This window comes from Notothenia rossii, assembly GCF_949606895.1.
Source record: "Notothenia rossii genome assembly, chromosome: 3".
NCBI lineage: Eukaryota > Metazoa > Chordata > Actinopteri > Perciformes > Nototheniidae > Notothenia > Notothenia rossii.
Genome location: NC_136901.1, coordinates 43,197,531 through 43,220,992, shown reverse-complemented (window position 1 = coordinate 43,220,992; position 23,462 = coordinate 43,197,531). Strand labels below are relative to the sequence as shown.

Here is a 23,462-nt window from a genome sequence, read left to right as displayed (position 1 = left end):
ACAAACAACCGTCAACGCTGCCACAGGAACAAAAGAAACATGTAATAATATTAACCTCTGTGCAGACGATACTATACATTACTGAATAATTGTTATCAATGTTTTCCGATTACTTTTCGATATTTTGTATTCATTCTGTGCATGTTAGCAACCAATTTAACATTCACAGTATTCTCCAAAGCTTGTTTCTATATAATGTTCAATTTTTGTCAATAACTCCAAATGTGTTCATTAGACTAAACGCTTCATCTCGATGTTGTTCAGCTGGCTCTGTGATCCTGGAGAGTCCTGTGCTTCCTGTGATGGAGGGAGAATCTGTGACTCTGAGCTGCAGGAAAAAGACGACCACTTCCTCCATCCTCTCAGCTGACTTCTATAAAGATGGCCGCCTCATCAGGAGCAGCTCTACAGGAATCATAACATTCGAAAATGTTTCTAAATCTGATGAAGGACTCTACAAGTGCAGCATCTCTGACGGTGGAGAATCACCAGAGAGCTACAAAAAGTACAAAAGATGATATTTACTTTGATTTTACATGATACCGGCTGATATTACAACCTCATGAAATGTTCTGCTATTTGGGCTAACCTCACACAGCTCGAAGTCAAATTTAAATTTTATTAATAACATTGACATTTATTGAATAACCCCCACAGGGAAAATGAGGTCTGAGAGCAACAACAGCAATAAGAGTGAAACACAGGATAGGACAGGTAAGAGTTCATGGACGCATCTTTTTAATAAGAATAACAAATATAACATTGAAATATATACACATAAGTGATTTGAATGAATCTGAAATAATATAACATGCGCTGCACATCTTTCAAAGTTTTACAATGTGCAGTAATTTGTTTTCATATTCTATAAGGAATTAATCAAAGATGGAAAAAGTACTCAGATATTTTTCTTATCTTATACCGCTCTGTAAAAATACTCTGTACAAGTAAAAGCCCTATATTTTTTAATACATAAGTATAAACAGCAGAATCTAGTAGGTATTTAAGTAAAGATACTTGTTAGGTCTCAGTTTTTCTATAATAAATATATTATTGGCAAACAACTACCGATACCTATTTTAACTACTTTTTTACTGGAGTAATTTAACCTTTAGCGGTGTTATGTTTTATTAATGTATAACGTGTAAATTAACTCCAGTTTTCAAACAAATGCGGCAAAAATTACAATATTTCCATCTAAATTGTACTTTTGTTCAGTACTTGAGTACATTTACTCACCACTGAAACTAAGTTGTGAGGAAATGTTAAAGGTCTATAATTTTTAAATAAGATTATGTATAAGATTATGTAAATGCTAACATGCTAACTTTGTGTTTTGTGTATTACAGGAAGTGGAGACCTACTTAATAAAGACATGCGTTCTTTCCTCCATGCCTCCGTCCTGCTGTGGGCCGCTATCATTATTTCCATTTTGGTTTTGGCGCTGCTGGTGCTGGGAGTCCATCATATTAAACACAGAGGTATGACAAAGTAACTACCTGAACACATTGTGTATTTATATACATGCAAATCCATTTATAATAGCTTACTTACTTCTAAATGCAAGGAGTGTCCTCACTTTTAATGTTAAGGAGCATTAAAGTGAGAACTTCTTGAAAACAAAACATCTATAATAAAGAGATTTTACTTATAATGACAAATTATCAAAATCATTAATTACTTCTAAATATTATTTAATATCATAATAAACAATTTTTTCACAAATAACCTTTGAGAATGAATGTAAGTACTTTTTCTTATTCTTTTTGTATTTTAATACACATATACTCAAATTAAATTAGAAAAATAAATGTTTATGTGTATGTATAATGTATACAAATCATGAAATATACACAGTTCTGTTTTCTGTCTGTTTGACAATATTGTACTAACATACATGAATAAGTAAATAGTAATTGTTTACAAATATTCCAAACTTTTTTAATAAACTTTAAATGCATTTTTCTTCTCCTGTGTTTCCATATTTTTGTTTTTCTATACATAAGATTCCTCGAAGACACCAACAGCAGATTCAGCATGCCCCGCCGAGGATAATCAATACGGTGTGACATACATTTCAAAACTGATCGCCAGAGAGTTTGGATTAAAATGTGACTGAATATATTTTTTTATGTGTTTCCAGTTACAGCCTGTGAAGAGGATGAGAGCGACGTCACGTACACTGTCGTCGTCACAAAACCAAGACTTCACCAAGGTTTAAGTTCACTTTAAAATCTCATTTATATTTTATTTTTTATGATGTGAGCAACAAATAAATACTATTATAGTTACTCTGTTTCTTTATTATGAACCCAGCTTCAAACAACATACAGTATATACTGCTCACTCTGAGAGACAAAGGTTTACTTTGAGTGGTACTTAAAGATCGTTGTCACGTGTTGAAAGTGACAGTTGAGACGTGCAGAGGTGTGAATTATTTTAGCTCTCTCAGCGTTTCACACACTGCGTTTTATTTTAGACGCTGCAGACGCTGCTGATAATCTGAGCCTCAGCATCGAGACAGACCACAGCCAAAACCCACAAACTGAAGCAGGTGAGGGGGACTTTAAAAATAATTATTAGTCAACATATATATTTATAATGTGCTTTCTTTAAGTTCATCTCTTGCTCACTGACATTCTGTCCCTGCAGATGAACCTTCATTTGAAGCAGTTTACTCTGCGTTGGTTATAAATGAGACTCCACAAACTCACGGTTCGTATTCGATCAAACTGCAGTTAAAAAATGTAATCTAGAAGATGCACACACAAATAATTCACACTACCAAAATGCTTATCAGATATCTGTAGCTTTCCATTAAGAATAGCTACAGATATCTGAACAGTAGAAGTTATTTTGACCCATTAAAATAGTGAAAATAATAATCTTTATTTTGTTAGCACCTTACAAATATATCTTTGAATGTTGAGTCATGTACAGTTATGAATGACACACTCTTGTAAATATAAAGGATGGGGGCCACATTTGAATAGTTTTTTCAATATATAGGAATGATTCTTAGAGAAAAGTCAGAATTTTGACTTTTTGCTCAGAATTTTCAAGCCAACTTTATTTATATAGCACATTTTAACACAAGGCATTCAAAGAAAAACTATTTCCCCAAATTCAGTTTTTTTTTCGGGTATTTTGACTTTTTTCACAGATTGTTGCATTTTTCTGAATTATTTTTAGGTTATGGTTTAATGGTTTTAAGTGCTGGACAGAAAATATAGAAAACACTGACATTTTAATTTTTTATAGCGATAATGTTGGATCCAACATTTTTAAAGGTCCCCTATTGCAAAATCCATTTCTTCATGTCTCTTCTACATCAACATGTGTCCCCTCTTCTTCATGTCTCTTCTACATCAACATGTGTCCCCTCTTCTTCATGTCTCTTCTACATCAACATGTGTCCCCTCTTCCTCATGTCTCTTCTACATCAACATGTGACCCCTCTTCTCCATGTCTCTTCTACATCAACATGTGTCCCCTCTTCTACATCAACATGTGTCCCCTCTTCTTCATGTCTCTTCTACATCCACATGTGTCCCCTCTTCTTCATGTCTCTTCTACATCCACATGTGTCCCCTCTTCTCCATGTCTCTTCTACATCAACATGTGTCCCCTCTTCTTCATGTCTCTTCTACATCAACATGTGTCCCCTCTTCTCCATGTCTCTTCTACATCAACATGTGTCCCCACTTCTTCATGTCTCTTCTGCATCAACATGTGTCCCCTCTTCTCCATGTCTCTTCTACATCAACGTGTGTCCCCTCTTCTTCATGTCTCTTCTACATCAACATGTGTCCCCTCTTCTCCATGTCTGTTCTACATCAACGTGTGTCCCCTCTTCTTCATGTCTCTTCTACATCAACATGTGTCCCCTCTTCTCCATGTCTCTTCTACATTAACATGTGTCCCCTCTTCTTCATGTCTCTTCTACATCAACATGTGTCCCCTCTCCTTCATGTCTCTTCTACATCAACATGTGTCCCCTCTTCTTCATGTCTCTTCTACATCAACATGTATCCCCTCTTCTTCATGTGTCTTCTACATCAACATGTGTCCCCTCTTCTTCATGTCTCTTCTACATCCACATGTGTCCCCTCTTCTTCATGTCTCTTCTACATCAACATGTGTCCCCTCTTCTTCATGTCTCTTCTACGTCAACATGTGTCCCCTCTTCTTTATGTCTCTTCTACATCAACATGTGTCCCCTCTTCTCCATGTCTCTTCTACATCAACATGTGTCCCCTCTTCTTCATGTCTCTTCTACATCAACATGTATCCTCTCTTCTTCATGTCTCTTCTACATCAACATGTGTCCCCTCTTCTCCATGTCTCTTCTACATCAACATGTGTCCCCTCTTCTTCATGTCTCTTCTACATCAACGTGTGTCCCCTCTTCTTCATGTCTCTTCTACATCAACATGTGTCCCCTCTTCTTCATGTCTCTTCTACATCAACATGTGTCCCCTCTTCTCCATGTCTCTTCTACATCAACATGTGTCCCCTCTTCTCCATGTCTCCTCTACATCAACATGTGTCCCCTCTTCTTCATGTCTCTTCTACATCAACATGTGTCGCCTCTTGTTCATGTCTCTTCTAAATCAACATGTGTCCCCTCTTCTCCATGTCTCTTCTACATCAACATGTGTCCCCTCTTCTCCATGTCTCTTCTACATCAACATGTGTCCCCTCTTCCTCATGTCTCTTCTACATCAACATGTGTCCCCTCTTCTTCATGTCTCTTCTACATCAACATGTGTCCCCTCTTCTTCATGTCTCTTCTTCATCAACATGTGTCCCCTCTTCCTCATGTCTCTTCTACATCAACATGTGTCCCCTCAACTCATGTCTCTTCTACATCAACATGTGTCCCCTCTTCTTCATGTCTCTTCTACCTCAACATGTGTCACCTCTTCTCCATGTCTCTTCTACATCAACATGTGTCCCCTCTTCGTCATGTCTCTTCTACATCAACATGTGTCCCCTCTTTGGAAAGAGACTCTGAAAGTTTCAGGAACAAAGATTCTCTCTCTTTTTGATCCATTTCTATAAAAACCTGTCTGAAAATGAGCTGATCAGATTTTGGCCACTTTATGATGTCATAACAATGTTTTGTAAAAAGTCGTCAGAAAAATAAGTTGTGGAGTAAAGTACTGATACCAGAAAAATGTACTTAAGTACAGGAACAAAGTATTTGTACTCCACTACTTCCCTCCTCTGGTTATTATACCTGAGAGAATGCAGATGTTAACATTAAAAATAAGGCAGGTTTGTTGTGTCATAATATTCATATTCAGCTCCTCCGTCACCTGCAGTCAGTTGACAAACACTGCAGACAATAAATAAACAAATACCAATAAATACAAATTGATTGAAAACAGCTGAATTTTAAAGTGCTTTATTACTATATTATTATTGGACCAAATTTGTCACAGTGACATACGTCTGGTTTCTCTTTCAGGATGAAAATAACAGAGTTTCTTTAATCAACGCAGATGCTGTTTAAGATAGAAGCCTTTATTGTAATTATATATAATATACAATGAAACTACGAGTGCCCGTGCAAGCAGTGCTTAAAATACGCACACATTAACAACACATTCACAAACTATTTTAGAAAAAGACAAGCAACAAAAGACAAAAACAAGAAGAAGAGGAAAAGACAGTTTTAGAGCTTTAGTGAACATTAAGGCAGTTCTTTAATATGATAAGATAAAATAAAATGTGGCTGCATAAAAGTAGATGTGATCAAATGACCAGAGGTTTTGAGGTCATGATGTGGGTTGCAGAGTCTCTGTGTGTGTGTGTGTGTGTGTGTGTGTGTGTGTGTGTGTGTGTGTGTGTGTGTGTGTGTGTGTGTGTGTGTGTATGTGTGTGTGTGTGTGTGTGTGTGTGTGTGTGTGTGTGTGTGTGTGTGTGTGTGTGTGTGTTAAGCTCAGAGTGTGTATGGCTTTGGGAAGTAAACTGTTTAATAGTGAATAATGAATTAATTCATAGTATGTGAATATGCTCTCTATGGCAGAGCGGTAAAACCTCGTTCAATGATGGGACGAGTTAAAGCAATATTTACAATTACAATTAATCTGAAAACTGTGACACAAAAATACACTGTGACACGTTTTATAGTTCATGTGTCCTCACAGTCACCTTCACACTTTCACAGGACAGTCAATATAACACATGTTTAACCACAGACTCAGCGCGATGCAGAAACACCTTTAACTCGGCAGTAAACCACAGCGAGAGTATTTAGAATCAGCCGTGTGTCTGAGAGATGGAACAAGTCGGTTTAACTGTGAAACCACAAGAAACTTTCATATCTTAAAACATAAATGAGCATATCACTTTGACAACTAACAATGACATTTGTTCTTCAAAAATAAAATTAACTATTTATTTAGAATACTCATGAATTCACCTTTTCAGGTACAACGTGTGAAACAGTTTTTCAAATCTCCATCTTCAGCTGTAAAACAAATACAGAACAAATGTTAATGATATAGAATAGGGGTATTATAGAGGTAGGCTTTGTTAAAATGTTATATATGTGTTTATATCATTTACGGGTAGTAAGCAGGATTCTAAATATTTCTAAAGTTCAAGAATAATAATGAGGAATGGTACAAAATCAAATTTTAAGTTGAATGCATGACTCCAGCAAATGGTATGTATGTTAGAAGGTTACCCTTCTGTTCTATATATAATATATAGTAAAACCAAAATTCATATATTTTGTATAAAGTCAAAGCACATTATTTTAAACCCTCATACAACTTTCTACACACCCATGTTGTCCAACGATGTACATATTAGGATGTTTAAATATCTACCATCCATCCAGTGTGACTTAATCGCAGCAGTAATTATAATAATGTAATCTTCAGTCTTACCGGCTGGATCGTAGAATAAAAGGCGTCCTCTGCTACGGATGGCTCTGCGTTGAAAATAGAGGTTATATGTCAATGTGTTGCCAAAAAGTTGATTTGGACATTCATTTGACTTTATTACAACATTGGAGGTTTCTTGGTTGGTTGCACAAATATGTATTTTTAGTATCTTTTATGTTGCACTGTTAAAAGAGTCAGAGATGTTGGTAAAAGGCACAATTCTAAAGATCTAATCTAATTAGAAAGAAAATGTCCCAATAAATCAGAGTGATTCAAACGTCCAAGTGTTAATGCCAAGGGCTTCCCATAACTGACCTTATAACCAAAGAATAACCCAAACTCATCATTAATTGTAGTTAAGACTTGGTACGGAGGATATGGGATTACTCAAAACTAAAGAACATCATCAGCGTACAGAGAAATCTGACATATTTTAATTTGGATTTGATTCAGGTAACTAAAACATCTGAATGTTTTTATTACCACCAAGGGCACTAAAAATCACAATAAAGCCTTTAAAGCTTTACAATCAGTTATAACTGAAATAGTTCTAATCTCATTGAGTCTCACCCTGTTGTTGAGTTTCTCCCGGGCCCAAGGTGTAGTAAACGGCTGTTGGAAATGATTGACCCACACCTGATAGAGAGACATAGTTAATAATCTGATATATACAGACATAAATATACTGTTACGAGAAAATCAGACCAATCGTTTTTCCAATACTCTGCTGACAGAAAGAAAAAAGGGCCAAAAACATGATTATCTTTGGACAATGCCAAACAGTCCCAATGTATTTAAAGAGGCCCAATTATGCTTTTTGTGGATTTCCCTGTCCTGTAGTGTGTTATATAGGTTTTGGTAAATGGACTGCAAAGGTCAACCCCCCCCCCCCACCCATAACAATAATAACAATAATTGTCCAAAAAGTTTGCCTTTTACGCAATTAAATACACAACCGTACTTGACTTGTAAGATAAGCATGTAAAGTGAAATCAAAGCAGAATTAACACTCAGGTTTAGGTACCTTTCTTCTTCCTGTTTTTTGATACTAAAGCATACGTCATTTGGCTTGAATCCACTGCCCTGGCCTCTAATGAAACCAGCAACAAAAAACATTGTTTAATTTACATGACGGATAGAATAGACGGAGACATAGTGAGACAGAAAAGCAGTCAATGTTTATTTTCATATTAAAGGTCACTTATTATGCAACATCCACTTTTTCATGTCTTGCATAAACATGTGGTTATTTCTATAAAAACCTGTCTGAAAATGAGCTGATCAGATTTTGGCCACTTTATGATGTCATAACGATGTTTTGTCTTGTGTAACCATTAGCCAATCAGCAACCGAGGTACCCCCCCCCCCCCCCTTATCACCTGAATCTCCTCCTAGAGCACCATTGAGTTCTTTGTAACCAAATCTCTCTCAGAGAGGCGTGGGGAGGGGCTCCTTATTGTCATCTAAACTAACAGACAGAGAATCAGCACTTTGGAAACAGGGCTGAAACAGAGGGGGTTAAGGGTAATGCTGCAATGATCTGTTTGGTGTTTCGGCCAATCAGAGACAGGCTCTGTATATATTTGAGAACTGTGATAAATTGATTGTGGGAGAAACTTCTGTGTAGCAATGCAGGAGGAGTCACCGACTCAAAAGGAGACACAGGGAGAGCTGGAGCTTTGATGGCAAACACTCATGGTTTATTTGGAGCTTCGGCCGGAGAATTCACATCACAAGTCCAAGAGTCAGAGGTTCTGAGTTCACGTTAGAGTTGCCACGTAAATTCTGAAGAACTCTACCCCAGACCCATGTGTTTAGCTAGTTCAGAGAGAATAATCAACATGCTGCATAACAAGATAGGATGATAACACCTCTATCAGCTGACGCCAACAGGCAGGAACAGGGAGACAACACACTTGAGAGCACAGCAGCCAAGGTTACAGGTGTGTGTGCTCAGTCAGGACAGAAATGATACACTGGGAAAAAGTTATGGGCCTTGGAAAATATTTCCCCAACATTGATGAAAAACAGTATAATAGGTAGACCCTCCAGAAAAACGCGGGCAAAAATCCTTTATTATGCGGGCTAAATTCCTTGATTATGCGATTAAACATGCAGGGTTTTTATGTGATTTTATGCGGTGAAATTGCGGGAAGTTGCGAAATATGCGGAAAGTTGCGAAATATGCTAAATATGCCGGGAAAAAGAATAAAACATTTTTAATATTGGGCTGTCTTATTTATTCTCTCTCACACACAAACTGTCACTAACGTTAAACCCCTTTACTATTCAATTAAACACATTCAATGCAGGGCTCGAGCTTAAGGACGTCCCGTCGTCCCGGGGCCGAAAAAAATAGTGTGAGGGAGGATACAAAATTATTTTGGGACGAATTTGGGACGAGAGTTAAAATAAAAATACCCTGCTAACTCTACTACAAACGGCGATGAAAATGAAATCGACTGCACGTTGTGTGTAGCACACAATTATTAAACCTCCTTGTCAACATAAACACACAAAACATTTAGCAACCTGCGAAACACACACACACACACACTCTCACACACACACACACACACACACACACACACACACACACACACACACACACACACACACACACACACACACACACACACACACACACACACACACACACACACACACACACACACACACACACACACACACACACACACACACACACACACACACACACACACACACACACACACACACACACACACACACACACACACACACACGCACACACAGACACACACACACACACACACACACACATACGTAAGCTGTGCCCATGTGCTGTCAGCCAGCCGCACAGCTGGCTGTGCCCGCAAATTCCTGGCCCGCAAATTCGCGGGTCTATCTACAGTAGGCTGAGTACTGAGTGTGTGTATTTCGCGGGTTGAGTGATGTAAAATGACAACGGTATCCCGTGGAGGAATTCTGAAATGTTTTACCGTTACATCACAAAAACGCAGAACCAGACCCTGGAGCACCGGCCTCTTTATTTACTTACTCCTCTTCATCCCCTATGGGTAATAAGGCTGAGATGAGAACCCTCCATCGTATTTAGTCCTTAGCAATATGCTGCGCCTCTCCCCATGTATGGATGGGTACCGAGCCCCGGTATTAAAAGGGCTCCGCCCGGCCCGGAATTATTAAAGACAGTGGTAACGTTAAGCTCCGACGTTATCTGACTTTTTATCGGTACTGGAGACATTTAAAAAAATATATGTCATATGTAGTATTGCTACATAAACATTATATCGCAGTTTTAGTTTATCCAACTCCGTTTCTAATATGCAATAAGACTACAACATGCGTCTATGATGTATTTTCGAGCTTTCCAATCCAGACGAGATCTCTCTCTCCCGTCTGTGTGCGAGGGGGCGGGGCAGTTTGTAAAGGTCTCCTGACTGTGTTACAGACTGTCCTCCTGGTTAGTGGTTACTCTGGGTTCTGTCTTCAGGACAGAGTGTTGGATTTGTTTTGTTAATTGGATGGGACTTGATTTGATTCAATATTAGTAATTTTCTCGTTTGTGTGTTTGTTTAAATATATTTGGCCTTTGTCATGTGATTGACTGATTTACTCAAATAAAAAGGTTGATGAATTATCATCTCATGATTTGTATGATGTTTTATTTATGTTAAAGGTCACTTTGAATGATTTTAACTAATGATAAGTAGTAGAAAAACTAATATTTTAAATTCGGGACGGTCCACATTAATTTCGGGACGGCTTAGATTATATTTCGGGACGGTTCCGGGAGGATGGTGAAAAAAGTTAGTCGAGAGCCCTGATTCAATGTTTATTTATTGTAAAAGCAATTGGGCTTTTTTAATCTCACACACACACACACACACACACACACACACACACACACACACACACACACACACACACACACACACACACACACACACACACACACACACACTTCTCCGCCTCATTCTGTTTTCATTTACTCGTTCGTTATCTGACCAGCTTCAATCTTGTATGCTACTCACTTCGTTTCTTGTAGCTCTTGAAAGGGTTTTGGAGGTTGATGCCTCGCTGAACGTGAGTTGTTTGGCTTTCTTGTCCGCAGCAGCAGCAAGCATTTTCGAATGCTTGAATGAATCAAAGTGGGTCGTCCCCGTCGATTTTCTCTTATGCTCCAACACACAGTTGCACGGGGTGCAGAATAGTTTCCCCCCACTTTTTGCCCGGTCTTTAGTAGAAATGTTCGTCGGTAAATGAGATGGATTAGATTTTTTCATCTTGGTGTTTTCTCTATCGTGTGAGCGCCACACGTTCACTCTATACAGTGTTGTTTACTTTCTGTGATGCGCGAGCTGATGACGTCACGACAAGACGAGTCAACTTTTTTTTTTCTCAACTTTGTTTGTAAAAATGCGGGGATTATGCGGCCTTTTGATAAATATGCGGCCTTTTAAAAATCTGCGCCATTTAGCTGATTATGCGGTAAATTCTGCGATCGCAGAATCGCGTTTTTCTGGAGGGGCTAAATAGGAGACCTTGAAGCCATTTAGTCTAATAATGATTTGATTTTCTTTACCAATAACAGAAAGTTGTTATTATTTTAATTAGATATGTAACATCCTTGTTTTTGTATTTTAATACACAATCAAATCCGGAGTGTTAATTTAACACGGACCATATGTTCACTGGCTCAGTGTTAAAATGGACTCTTTAAGTGTTTAATTAACACTTCAGTGTCAATGTTAACACTGAGAGCCAGTGAACATATGGTCCTTATCTCAGAGTGTTAAATTACAGTGTACCCCAAAATAACTACACTCTAGTTATGGTGCACACTTCTAGTTAAAGGTCCTAATATATTAAGGTAAGCTAATTAGATTACTTTAGATTTCAATGAAGGATGCAACCTGGTTTGTGTTCTCACCTGTGTGATGCTCAGCCGGTCCAGGTGTTTTTGTGGACAGGCAGAGAAACACTGCAGCATAGTAAAGGAAAAACAACATTATCAAACCAGAAACAGAAGAAGATTCAGACATGGCTAACGAGTATCGAAACTCTTTTCTTCCATGCCTCATTTTGTGACATCAAACATAAGGGATCTATTAAAGAAGTAGAAAATACATAGATAAAATACAAATAAAATCTATAGGGATGCTGAGTGTTTCCTTAGCCTATTATCAACACCTAAAATCATGAATGTCAAGCAATCTGTTTTCTCATTATTCTTATGCTTATTATTATAAGCTAAAGGCAGCTAATAAAGGAACTACAGCACGGCCACATGACTTCACTTCAGCACCGCTAAGCTAAAGGTGGCTAATGTTGGGCTATAAAGGAACCAGTGGCGGTGCTAGGGGGTGGCTACTTGGGATCAAGCCCTGGATGGTTTTTTTTTTCCTTAAAACGTCTTGGGAGTATTGTGCAGTACCGGAGTCCACCAGAGAGGCAGCCGCTGCGGGACAGTAGCCTGCGTACTGCGTAGCCTTCCCTGCCCTGAAGAAGAAGTGATCCTTCCTAGTGCCCATCGCCATATGGCTCTGCCAGTGCCTGACGAGTTTTAAGCTAATAGCCTATAAAGTTATGGATATTAGAAAGTTATTTTCATTGAAAAAGGCGCCACAAGCTGCAGCAGCAGCAGTATCAGCAGCTGACAATAATGTCATCGCCAGCAGTGAAGAAATGGATGATGTTTCAGGTTTGTGAATCTAATGGTGATATCTGCAGTCTGGCTGACTGAGTAAGAAGTGAAAAAGAGTGATGTAACGTTAATCTTATAGCTAGTAAACATGGAGTAACCACACTAAGTATACCCTTATATGTTAGAATGTATACAGAACATGACTAAAAATTATCCTAAGATGTAAAGTTAATCCTTCATACCTCAGTCTGCCTTTAAGACGCTAAAATAATGTATTCCAATTTTTATTTTGTTTTAGCGCGTGGAATTATACCGGCTCTCGTTTCAGTACACATAACAACGGAACCATAGCAACGGAACTGACAGGCAACCCTCTGAATCAGACTCCAATTGGCTGTGACTGCATCCACTCAGAGTGTCCGATTCCGAAACGTGACTCTTACACTCTTTACGTCACAAAAGAAGATGGTGGATGAGAATAGATCTATAAAACGATAAGCAATGCGCCAGAATCAAGGTGAGACTATCCGCATCCTTTAAAACTCTACGCACATTCGTTTCACCAAAATAAGTAAACGACTGTATTTGAGTGAGTTAAGGCAGTGTTTTTCAAAGTGGGGGCCCCGACCCCCTGGGGGGCCGCCAGGGGGCACCATGGGGGTCACGCAAAGCTTGAGGGAAAAGGGAATTCTTTTTTTTTTTTAGATGTTATTAATATAATTAATTATAATTATATAATATAATAACAATAATAATAATAATAATAATATATATATATATATATATATTATATAATTATATTAATTATAATTAATATCTATGAATCTATGTGTCCTTTGATGCTTTTAAAAAAATATTTTTAAAATCACACGACCGCCCTTCAAGCCAATCAGAATCGATCTGCCGCTACTAAGAGTGAAAATCTGAGAGCGAGTGAATATTTCGCTCTGCAGCTGGATGAGAGCACTGATGTAGCAAATGTCGCAGAATTGTTTGCATACATCAGATTTATTTAAAAAGAGAACTTTGTTGAGGAAATATTATTTTAGCAAAGCACTGGAAGGTAGGACCACAGGAAGAGACATTTTCCAAGTTTTAGATGAGTACATCATCTCAAAAGGACTTGACTCTTTGTGTGGATGTGTGTTCAGATGGGGCAGTGGGGCTATGACAGGCAAAAAAAGTGGAGTGACAGCTTCGATCAGGCAGAAGACCCCAAATGTAGTGGCAACGCATGCATGCTCCATCGCAAGGCACTTGTACACATTATTAAAAAAAAAAATTGAAGGGTGTTAATGAATAAGTGTTCTCCAGTGCCTTTTGTCCGCATTAAGGTATCATTAAGGTAGGGTTAATGTTGCTCTCAAAATGCACCAGATTGATGCTTTGAACTTCAATATTTAAAAAAAAATCTTCCCGGGGGAGCATGCACCCGGAACACCCTAGAGGAGGCGACTACCCCCTTAAAGGATGTTCGGTCCACCCCCCAACAACTCCTGGGTTAAGCCCCGGATCTCCTACAATCCTAAATCCGCCACTGAAAGGAACTATAGCACGGTCACATGACTTCACGTCACCGCCGCTAAGCTAAAGGTGGCTAATGTTGGGCTATAAAGAAACTACAGCACGGTCACATGACTTCACGTCACCACCGCTAAGCTAAAGGTGGCTAATGTTGGGCTATAAAGGAACTACTGCACGGTCACATGACTTCACGTCACCACCGCTAAGCTAAAGGCGGCTAATGTTGGGCTATAAAGGAACTACATTACGTCACATGACTTCACGTCACCACCGCTAAGCTAAAGGTGGCTAATGTTGGGCGTGATGACGTTGAGCCGTCTCATTTAGACACTTGTTAGCAACATCCTTTTTCACCAGTGGGGTGTTTACTGAAGTATTTGATTTGGTAGAACAAAACATTAAAATCTCTTCAGCTTGTGTTAACCACATACTGTACCTTATATCAGCCTTACAACCAAATGTTCAATTCATTCATTCAAAAAAACTTCAATAGAAGGGAACACAAAGTATTAAAATGCTGACTCCTTTCAGGTTTTTAAGACTCATTCCTGCAGCTCTCCATAGCTTATAGTAGCAGATTGTTGGTGGATTGTATTCGTACCTCTGTGCCGATAACTTTTGCAAAATCGATGTATTCCTACGGCCAGCAGCAGAACCATCAATGAAACAGAGACAAAGATCCACGGGGAGAGAGTGGAGGAAGTCTCTTCAGCTGAAACTGAAATAGGAATGATTAAATTAGGAGCAGACGGTAATCACATGTATTTCTTAACATCATTTTGACATGCATCATCGAAGTGATGAACACATTATAAATCAATACGTATAATACTATTAAATCATATATAATATGCTGTAATTTTCGTACTTTAAAATATTTTGATGCCACTACTTTTGTCCTATTAGTGTAGAGAGCCTTTATTTTAAGTTAAGTTTTTGAAACATTTAATTAAGTTAAATATCAGTTCACACGTTATATCTCACCTCTGACAGCCAGCCGGCTCTCTGGTGATTCTCCACCGTCAGAGATGCTGCACTTGTAGAGTCCTTCATCAGATTTAGAAACTCTGCGGATGGTGATGTTTCCTGAAGAGCTGCTGCTGAGGAGGCGGCCATCTTTATAGAAGTCAGCTGAGAGGATGGAGGAAGTGGTCGTCTTGTTTCTGCAGCTCAGAGTCAAAGATTCTCCCTCCATCACAGGAAGCACAGGACTCTCCAGGATCACAGAACCAGCTGAACAACATCGGGACAAAACATTAATAGAAACATTTTAAATCTAGGTGAAGGCATTGTGAAGATACTTCAAGAGTTGTTACATGGCCAGAATAATTGAAAATATCAGAAATAAACTGAACAGATTAATTAAACAGTAATGTAAAGTAGTGTATCGTCTGCATAGAGGTTCAAAATATGAAACTTTTCCTGATATCGTTGCAGCATTGAACGTTGAGTGTGTTATTTATTTAATATTTGTAGAAAATTATTAAAATGACATCAGAGACAGAAGAAAAACAACATTTGGTTTAGATTTTAGAAACATATTGATTTGGAATTGTAATAGGCTATGCTTAATGACTATGCTCAGCTTTGTGCACGGTGTTTGCTTGTATTGTACTTTCTTCATGAATTCTGTTGTTTCTTAACAATATTAAGATATAAAAAATGTTCATGCTTAAAAAATATGTTTATTATATGGTATATAGTATAACCTTATTGGCATCATTGCACTTTTATGTTATTCTAACAAACATTGTATAGAATCACGTTTATTGCTAAAAAAAAATCCACATGCAGGGAGTTTGTCTTCTTGTTCAATAGTTCATACATACACACAGAAAGAGAGTGTTGCTCTGTTAATGTCAACGTACCGGTGATAATGACGTTCACATAGACACTTTTCTTCCCTCCAGCCTCACACCAGTAATCTCCACTGTCCTCTTTATAAGGAGATGTAATGTTGCAATTCAACTCATGAAACGAGCCCCATTTTGAACCATCACAAGTTTCCTTTCCTGTTTTGCTCCACCGTGAAATGTTCACATCAGTCAAACCATCGAAGCCCACACATCTTAAAGAGAAAGGCTTGTATTCAAAGACTTGAAGTCTGGATGGTTCGATCCAAACATCTTCATCTGAAACAGAAAAATATATCTGTTGTTGATATTAATATAAAGCACTTTAAATAAAGTAATGAATTGTTTTTGTGTTGTTGCATTTTTTTTCTGCTTTCTTTTTGGTAAACAAGCTTCTTACCAACTTTCTGTTCACAGAGCTGCAGAAACACCGTCATCCCTGCAGAGACAAAAGAGACAAACATCACACAGAGTACAAATCTAGCTCCATATATTCCTCTCGCTAATATGATCTAGTATCATATTTTATCTGAAAAACAGCAGATGAAGACTCAGTACTCACACAGTGTGATGCAGAGCGCTGTGGCCTCCATGGCGTCTGGCTGCTGACTGAGTGAACCTCACACTGAAATATAAAAAGAAGAAGAGGGGTGGTCTCTTCCTTTGTGGCTCACTAATGAAACGCCTTGTAGCTCAGACGCGTGTCATGGAAGGAAATACGTGTCAGTGGTGGGGTTAATATTAGAGGCTGAGGCAACTTTACGTCTTGATATGTAGAACAGAAAAAAAGCATTATGACATGACGGAAAACTATACTTTAACACAACTACTTACACAGAATTAAACACTTTTATGATGCTGTCTTTAAAATATGGAGTAGCACAAGGCTCAATTAGTTATTTTTGTTGTTTTCCCTGAGAAACATCATCGACAGCCCTGACTTTCTTTTTAAATCCTTATTATGTATGTGATACCCAATATATGTGTTTATTCATAATAATAATACTAACAGCCTCTTACTTAACACAGCAAAAACCCAATAAATAATCATTGACTTCAGGTGAAAGCCACAGCCCGAATCCCCTCTATCTATCTCCGGCAAACTCATTTCCACCACAGACTCACTCAAATGTCTTGGGACTCACATAAGCAGTAACCTCAAATGGAAGAACAGCACAGACCACATCTAGAAAAAAGCCAAACAAAGGCTATTCTTTCTGCGGCAGCTCAAGAAATACAGAGTGAGGAAACATCTCTTAATCCAGTTCTACACAGCCATCATCCAAAGCATCCTCACATCATCCATCACAGTCTGGTACAGCAGTTCAGACACCCACTCCCGGAATAAATCCAACGTATCATCAAAAATCACCTGCAGTCCCCTTCCATCACTCAAATCACTTCACCACCAACAAACTGTCACAAGGGCAAAGAAAATCATTTCTGACCCCTCCCACCCAGCTCACCATGTCTTCCAACTTCTGCCCTCAGGGAGACGCTACAGGTCACTGTCCACCAAAACCACCCGCTTCAAAAACAGCTTCTTCCCCTTGCAATACGGACACTAAATGGACTCTAAATAACCCCAATGAAAAATCACAATCCACCACACTTTGAGTTTTATGTTATGATATGTCTTTGCCCTGTGCTGTGTGTTGTACTTTTTATTGTCCGTTGAATTGTATGGAACAAGCTGTAATTCTCTGCACTGAACATGAATTCCACAAGCCTGGCTGTGTGGTCATTAAAGATTCGAATCTAATCTAATTAAAAGGCAGTTAGAAAAGGTAATTTTAACATAAATAACATCTGGTCAATGACCTGGTGCAGTTAGGAAAGGGTCCTTTGTTTGATTTGGTCAGAATAAAGCAGCATCGACAATAACCTGCCATTAGACCTGCATAAAGTCAAATCATTCATTTTGATTAAATTCTTAAATAATCATATTTAACAAACTGCCGCCTCTATCCCTTTCATCTGTTATGCAGGTGGATGTAGAAATAAATAGGGGAACAAATGCCCATATGTATTAATGCATGAGTCTTGTGATTAGCAATCCCTTTGTTATTAACACAACCTTGATCAGCCCTTCACTTAACCACACGGTACATCAGGCTACCTTAAAGTACTCGGTGTCCAGATACATTTAGTTTTACTGCACGTGTTTACCGGGTGGTTTTCGGACGCTGGCTGCCCGTGAGCTGAGGGGCCCGTCTACCTGTTTCTGTTTGTGGGTTCCTCATGTGTTTTTTATTCTGAAAGTTAAAAAAGGAGAAGTGAACACTTTCACGACTTCAGATACAAATGAACACCTAATGAAATATGACCCCCAGTTTGATGATTGACAGGTCACAGAACAATGGGGGCTATCTACCCTTACCCACTATTTAAAGTAATTCACACAGACTATCTCCTCTTTACTCTTCTCTCTGTGAGGAGCAGCACGTTCAGCTGTCAGAACTAAGTGACAAACAAATAATGGCATAACATATTATTAATATGTCGGGTAGTAAATAGATGTATTTATGTTCTTCTCAGAATGTACCAGAATGCGTAATTTATATGTTAGTATTTAAAAAACTCTCCTGGGGGAGAATCTTAAAGGAGAGGAGGAGAGGTCAGGACATTTACAGCGAGTTTAAAAAATACATCCTCGAAAATGACATTCCCATTCATAAAATGGTGTCAATTACTACAGATGGTGCCCCGGCAATGCGTGGTGTGCCCGTCGGTTTTATTGTACGCAAGGACCCTGCTTTTCCCCACTTAGTGAATTACCACTGTGTGATTCACCAACAGGCCTTTTTTGGAAAGATAGTGGACTTTTCCCATGTAATGACATTGGTGGTCGAACTGGTCAACTCGATTAGGGCAAAAGCGCTTCAACATTGCTTATTCAAGGCGCTATTGGACGAGCTTGATGCGTCTTACGGAGACCTACTCCTCCATGCTGACGTGCGGTGGTTGAGTCGCGGCAAAGTCCTGCAGCGGTTTGTTGATTTTCTACCGGAGATTAAAATGTTTCTGTCAACAATGAATGAGGAGCACAAAGAACTCTCAGATGACGCGTGGCTACTGGACCTGGGGTTTCTGACAGACATAACGGCGAGACTGAACGCATTCAACAATGAGCTCCAGGGAAAAGACAGACACCTGCATCACATGATAAGCGCAGTGAATGCGTTTAAGGCATGGGCGTAGGAAGCATCCTCAATGTGGGGGAGACAATTTGACGGGGGGTGTGGGCAGATGGTGGATCTCACCTCCTCCAGGGGGGTCCGGGGGCGTGCTCCCCCGGGAAGATATTTTTTAAAATGTTGAAGTTAAATGCATCAATCTGGTGCACTTTGAGAGCAAAGTTAGGGACTAAATCTATGGATACATCTCTCAACACCCATATGAAACAGAACTGTTTAAAACAGACTTACTTTTTCTTTATGCATATTTTACTAATCACTCCCCTTTTAAACTGTATTTTTGTTTTACTTGTCCTATAGTATGAGTTGGAATTATTTTATAGCTGTTATTCTCTTATTTTGCATAATGATCATATAAAAGGTGTGCCTTGGAAATACTTGTTTAGGCCTACTTGAGATAACTTAGACTAAAGTCAATGATATAAAGACTCAGAGAGTCCTTTACCTCCCTGAGCTGATGTTATAAGCTTTGTCTGACAGGAGAGAGCTCTCCTCCTCCTTGTTGTAGAGACAACTCCTTATGTACATTAGCGCTCTCTCGTTCACTCTCTCTCTCTCTCTCTCTCTCTCTCTCTCTCTCTCTCTCTCTCTCTCTCTCTCTCTCTCTCTCTCTCTCTCTCTCTCTCTCTCTCCCGCTCACACAAAATGCACTCGTGCCACACACACAGCCAAGCTATGACACACAAAGACCCAGAATAACTTTTAATGCTGTATCCTATTCTTTTCGATGGCTTTATTGTATGATATCAGTGAACAGATCGCCACTGGGCTTACAACTAAAGACACAGCTACGCAAAACACGCAGCATGTGTACGGCTCTGAGAATCTGCCTTTGTTTCATTGATTTGGGCATTCTCTCAATAAGCAAGTGGAATGGATTTGATAATGAAGCACTGACACAGCGCTCGACAAAGTGCGGCGAGTGGATAGACCGATTCACGGACTTTCCACATGGTAAAAGTGGGGGGGTCTAAACTAATCATTTTAAAAGGTGGGGGGGACTTGTCCCACCCTCATATAATATATGGCTGCGACGCCCATGGTTTAAGCCCAAGCTTGGTGTCTGGACTTCACATCTGGGGAACAGGAGGCTGCATCACTTTCCCAACCTGGAGAAAATGTCACAGGCCATTGAAGACAAGGAGGCTTTTCACCCTGAGCAGTTCTGTTCTCACCTGGACAAAGTGGCTAACAAGTTCAGCCGGAGTTTTGGTGAATTACATGTGATGGAAGATATTGCTGCTTTCATTTCAAATCCATTCCAGCCCATTGACATTGAACAGGTGGCAGATAAATTCCAAGAGGTGTTTACTTTGGCAAGTGGAGTTGACATGGAGATGATTGATTTGCAAAATGAGATAGAACTAAAATGCAGGTCAAAGGAGAGTGGCTTTTGGAGACTTGTCAGCAGAGAGAAGTTTCCGCTTCTCACTGCATGTGCACTAAAAGTGAGCGCGTACTTTGGATCCACTTACCTCTGTGAAATGGATTTTTCACAGATGAAAATAATCAAGTCAAAGTACAGGAGCCGCCTTACTGACAGACACCTGACAGACTGCATCAGACTGGCTGTCCGTAGCTATGAGCCAGACTACAAAGCCCTCACAGACAGCGTTCAGTCGCAGCCATCACAATGATTTCCATTAACAGGACTGTTTTGCACTTTGGCATTGTGAAAAGTGATGCTGCATATTTTGGAACTCACTGCACTTAGCTCTTTGCACGGATAAAGAATGTCGTTGTTCAGAATTGTGTTAAAATAACTTGTTTTAATGTTAATGTTAAGCCTCACAGTTCAAAAGGCCCTTTATGTTATCTGCTCTGCTATTTTTTTCTTTGTTGTTGTCAAAAAATTAATTTACTAATACACTCAAACAAATGGAAAATAAGCTACATACATTTATATTTAGGATTGTAATGAAGGAATGAATGAATGAATGAAACTTAAAATGATAGGAATGATGTTGTTTAAAATATGTATATTGATCTTTTTTGACATGTTATATTTAGGATTGTAATGAAGGAATGAATGAAAGTTGTTGTTTAATATATATATATATTGATATTTTTTGAAATGTTAGTTATGTTGTGTTCTTGGTTGAATCAAATTGGAAGTTGCACCACATGATTTGATGTAATTCAGATGCAATTAGCCTATATAAAAGGCCTCAAATTGGAAGCACTGTCTGGGCTGTCTTTTTCACTCAATTCTGCAATAGGTAGATCTCGCCTTTCACCTAGGCCGAGGTAGGTGATTTTGGGCTAAAAAAGGTTGGTGACCACTGGTCTACTGCAACACTCCCCATACGCACACACAGTGTACCCGCAACTGTTACAATGAAGGCTCGATAATCAGCTCACGGCATATAGGTGTAAGCAGGGGTAAAGTGCTATTTTATAAGTGGGGAGTGGACAATACATCCTCTAGGGGGGTCCTAACCTCCTCTAGGGGGGTCCGGGGGCAAGCTACCCCGGGAAGATTCTTTTAAAAATATTGAATTTAAAAGCATCAATCTGGTGCACTTTGAGAGCAACATTAAGAGATCTATGGATACATCTCTCAACACCCATATGAAACAGACCTGTAAACAGATTTTCTATTTCTGTATAGACATTTTACAAATCATTCCCCTTTTAAAAAAAACCGTTTGAGACCCACTGAGATAACTAGACTAAAGTTAACTATCTAAACACTGTCCATTACTTCACCTGAGCTGAGGTTATCTGAGACTCTCAGTCTGACAGGAGAGAGTTCTCCCTTCACCTTGTCGTTGAAAAAGCTCCTCATATCCATTAGCTTGGCTAGCTAGCACCAGATGCTAACCACAACGATCTCCGGTAGACACCCACCGGCGCGCGAGCTCTCTCGCTCGCTCGCGCACGCACACAAAATGGCTCATGCCACACACACAGAGCAGAGCTTGAATGAAACAGAGACCCAGAAGTAAGCTACTTGTACTCACGAGGCCTATTATGTGCAGAATCCCTCTCGCTTTCAGGTGGTTTTGATTTAGTGTCCACACGTGGACGTTTAAGGACTACAAAATGATCAATTTTTCAATTTGCTCTTAGCAAATCATTTGGTGCTCTAGCTAACAGGAAGTCACTCAAGTGTCACAAAGTAATTTAGCCTATGGATAGGTCAAAAATCTAACGGCTGCTGGCCATTTGCCTAATCATATCACCTGTGTTGGCTTTATGTTTTTGGTCAAAAATGTGTTTGTTTCACATTTGCATTGATGTAATCAATAATTTTTCTAAACAAACAAAAAAACCCCACATATATATTTATTGGGGGTGCTTTGGCAATCCTGAGTGGTGCTTCAGCACCCCCTAGCTCCCCCCTGGCGCCGCCCCTGTGTAACAACAGTTTCAAATCAGCATGTCTTTGACAAAAAATGTAAATTAATAACTCAAATAAAACTCCAAACATCTTTAATTGTGTTTTTTAAAACTTTTATTTTTAAACCTGATGTTTATAAGCTTCTTAGTTTTTGCAACAGTCTGTAAATATCGTAAATATACACAACTTTATAATAAAATGCACACATTTACCTTTTTCTAGACTTAACACAGGTATGATCCTAAATTAAAACATATGAGGTTATCATGAGGTTGTTAACGTCGCAGTTTATCAGTGGATGTTTGCTGGAACTACTTGTTAACAGCGTGTTTCCTGACGGATGGACACAACGTTGAGACCGGTCAGGTAGAGACCGGTCTCCAGTCAGCACCGCTGCAGACCATGCTGCAGACTCGCTGTTTGAGGGCTTGATAGCCCACTCCCCTTCGACACCATGCTTCACACTCGTTGGTTTGGAACAGAATTTAGGCCCAATCCCAAACCACTCCCTCGACCCTACCCCTCCGTGACGGAGTGAACTCCGTCTGAAGCCACACTCGCAGCTCAATGAGGCTCCCTCCTGTCAGATGGAGGGAGTAAATACAGCGGCAAGCTTTGGGACAAACTCCCCTCTCTCTGGCAGAAACAGGAAATGCCGTAACTGTATGTAACAACGGTTTCAAATCAGCATCTCTTAGACAAAAAATGTAAATTAATAACTCAAATAAAACTCCAAACATATTTCATTGTGTTACTTTTTTGTAAAGCTCTTTTAGTTTTAAACCTGATGTTTATAAGCTTCTTAGTTTTTGCAACAGTCTGTAAATATACACAACTTTATAATAAAATGCACACATTTACCTTTTTCTAGACTAAACACAGGTATGATCCTAAGTTAAAACATATATGAGGTTATCATGAGGTTGTTAACATCGCAGTTTATCAGTGGATGTTTGCTGGAACTACTTGTAAACAGCGTGTTTCCTGACGGACACACAC

The 23,462-nt window shown here is 39.1% G+C and overlaps 2 protein-coding genes across 5 annotated transcripts; one reads left to right on the top strand and one right to left on the bottom strand.

The window, feature by feature from the left end:
- The first annotated feature begins 1,358 nt into the window (after positions 1 to 1,358).
- Positions 1,359 to 2,836, top strand: LOC307032260 (uncharacterized protein). The gene is made up of 5 exons (XM_079670117.1): positions 1,359 to 1,481; positions 2,007 to 2,063; positions 2,144 to 2,215; positions 2,480 to 2,554; positions 2,653 to 2,836. The coding sequence occupies exons 1-5, from the start codon at positions 1,376 to 1,378 to the stop codon at positions 2,754 to 2,756; spliced, it is 414 nt and encodes a 137-aa protein (XP_079526243.1). The 5' UTR covers positions 1,359 to 1,375; the 3' UTR covers positions 2,757 to 2,836.
- A 2,558-nt stretch (positions 2,837 to 5,394) lies between these two features.
- Positions 5,395 to 22,265, bottom strand: LOC307032812 (Fc receptor-like protein 5). 4 transcript variants are annotated; one of them, XM_079671087.1, is made up of 12 exons: positions 22,084 to 22,265; positions 16,486 to 16,548; positions 16,324 to 16,362; positions 15,939 to 16,202; positions 15,055 to 15,303; positions 14,672 to 14,788; positions 11,833 to 11,883; positions 7,924 to 7,989; positions 7,470 to 7,535; positions 6,903 to 6,946; positions 6,431 to 6,478; positions 5,395 to 5,620 (listed from the first exon to the last, which is right to left on the bottom strand). In XM_079671087.1, the coding sequence occupies exons 2-11, from the start codon at positions 16,514 to 16,516 to the stop codon at positions 6,461 to 6,463; spliced, it is 945 nt and encodes a 314-aa protein (XP_079527213.1). In that variant the 5' UTR covers positions 16,517 to 16,548; positions 22,084 to 22,265; the 3' UTR covers positions 5,395 to 5,620; positions 6,431 to 6,460. The 4 variants fall into 4 exon arrangements, with proteins under 4 accessions (XP_079527213.1, XP_079527212.1, XP_079527214.1 ...); XM_079671086.1 differs by having other exon boundaries at positions 5,514 to 6,478; positions 22,084 to 22,264; XM_079671088.1 differs by lacking the exon at positions 16,486 to 16,548 and having other exon boundaries at positions 5,514 to 6,478; positions 22,084 to 22,264.
- Positions 22,266 to 23,462: the final 1,197 nt, after the last annotated feature.

What these genes read in the sequence shown, in the direction of transcription:
- LOC307032260 (XM_079670117.1), top strand. Translation starts at nt 1,376, where the DNA reads ATGCGTTCTTTCCTCCATGCCTCCGTCCTGCTGTGGGCCGCTATCATT. An exon ending in CCATCATATTAAACACAGAG is followed by an intron (nt 1,482 to 2,006) that starts GTATGACAAAGT and finishes TCTATACATAAG; the next exon opens with ATTCCTCGAAGACACCAACA. An exon ending in AAAACCAAGACTTCACCAAG is followed by an intron (nt 2,216 to 2,479) that starts GTTTAAGTTCAC and finishes GTTTTATTTTAG; the next exon opens with ACGCTGCAGACGCTGCTGAT.
- LOC307032812 (XM_079671087.1), bottom strand. Translation starts at nt 16,516, where the DNA reads ATGGAGGCCACAGCGCTCTGCATCACACTGT. An exon ending in GAGCCGGCTGGCTGTCAGAG is followed by an intron (nt 14,789 to 15,054) that starts GTGAGATATAAC and finishes TTCCTATTTCAG; the next exon opens with TTTCAGCTGAAGAGACTTCC. An exon ending in GGGAGAAACTCAACAACAGG is followed by an intron (nt 6,947 to 7,469) that starts GTGAGACTCAAT and finishes TTTTCAACGCAG; the next exon opens with AGCCATCCGTAGCAGAGGAC.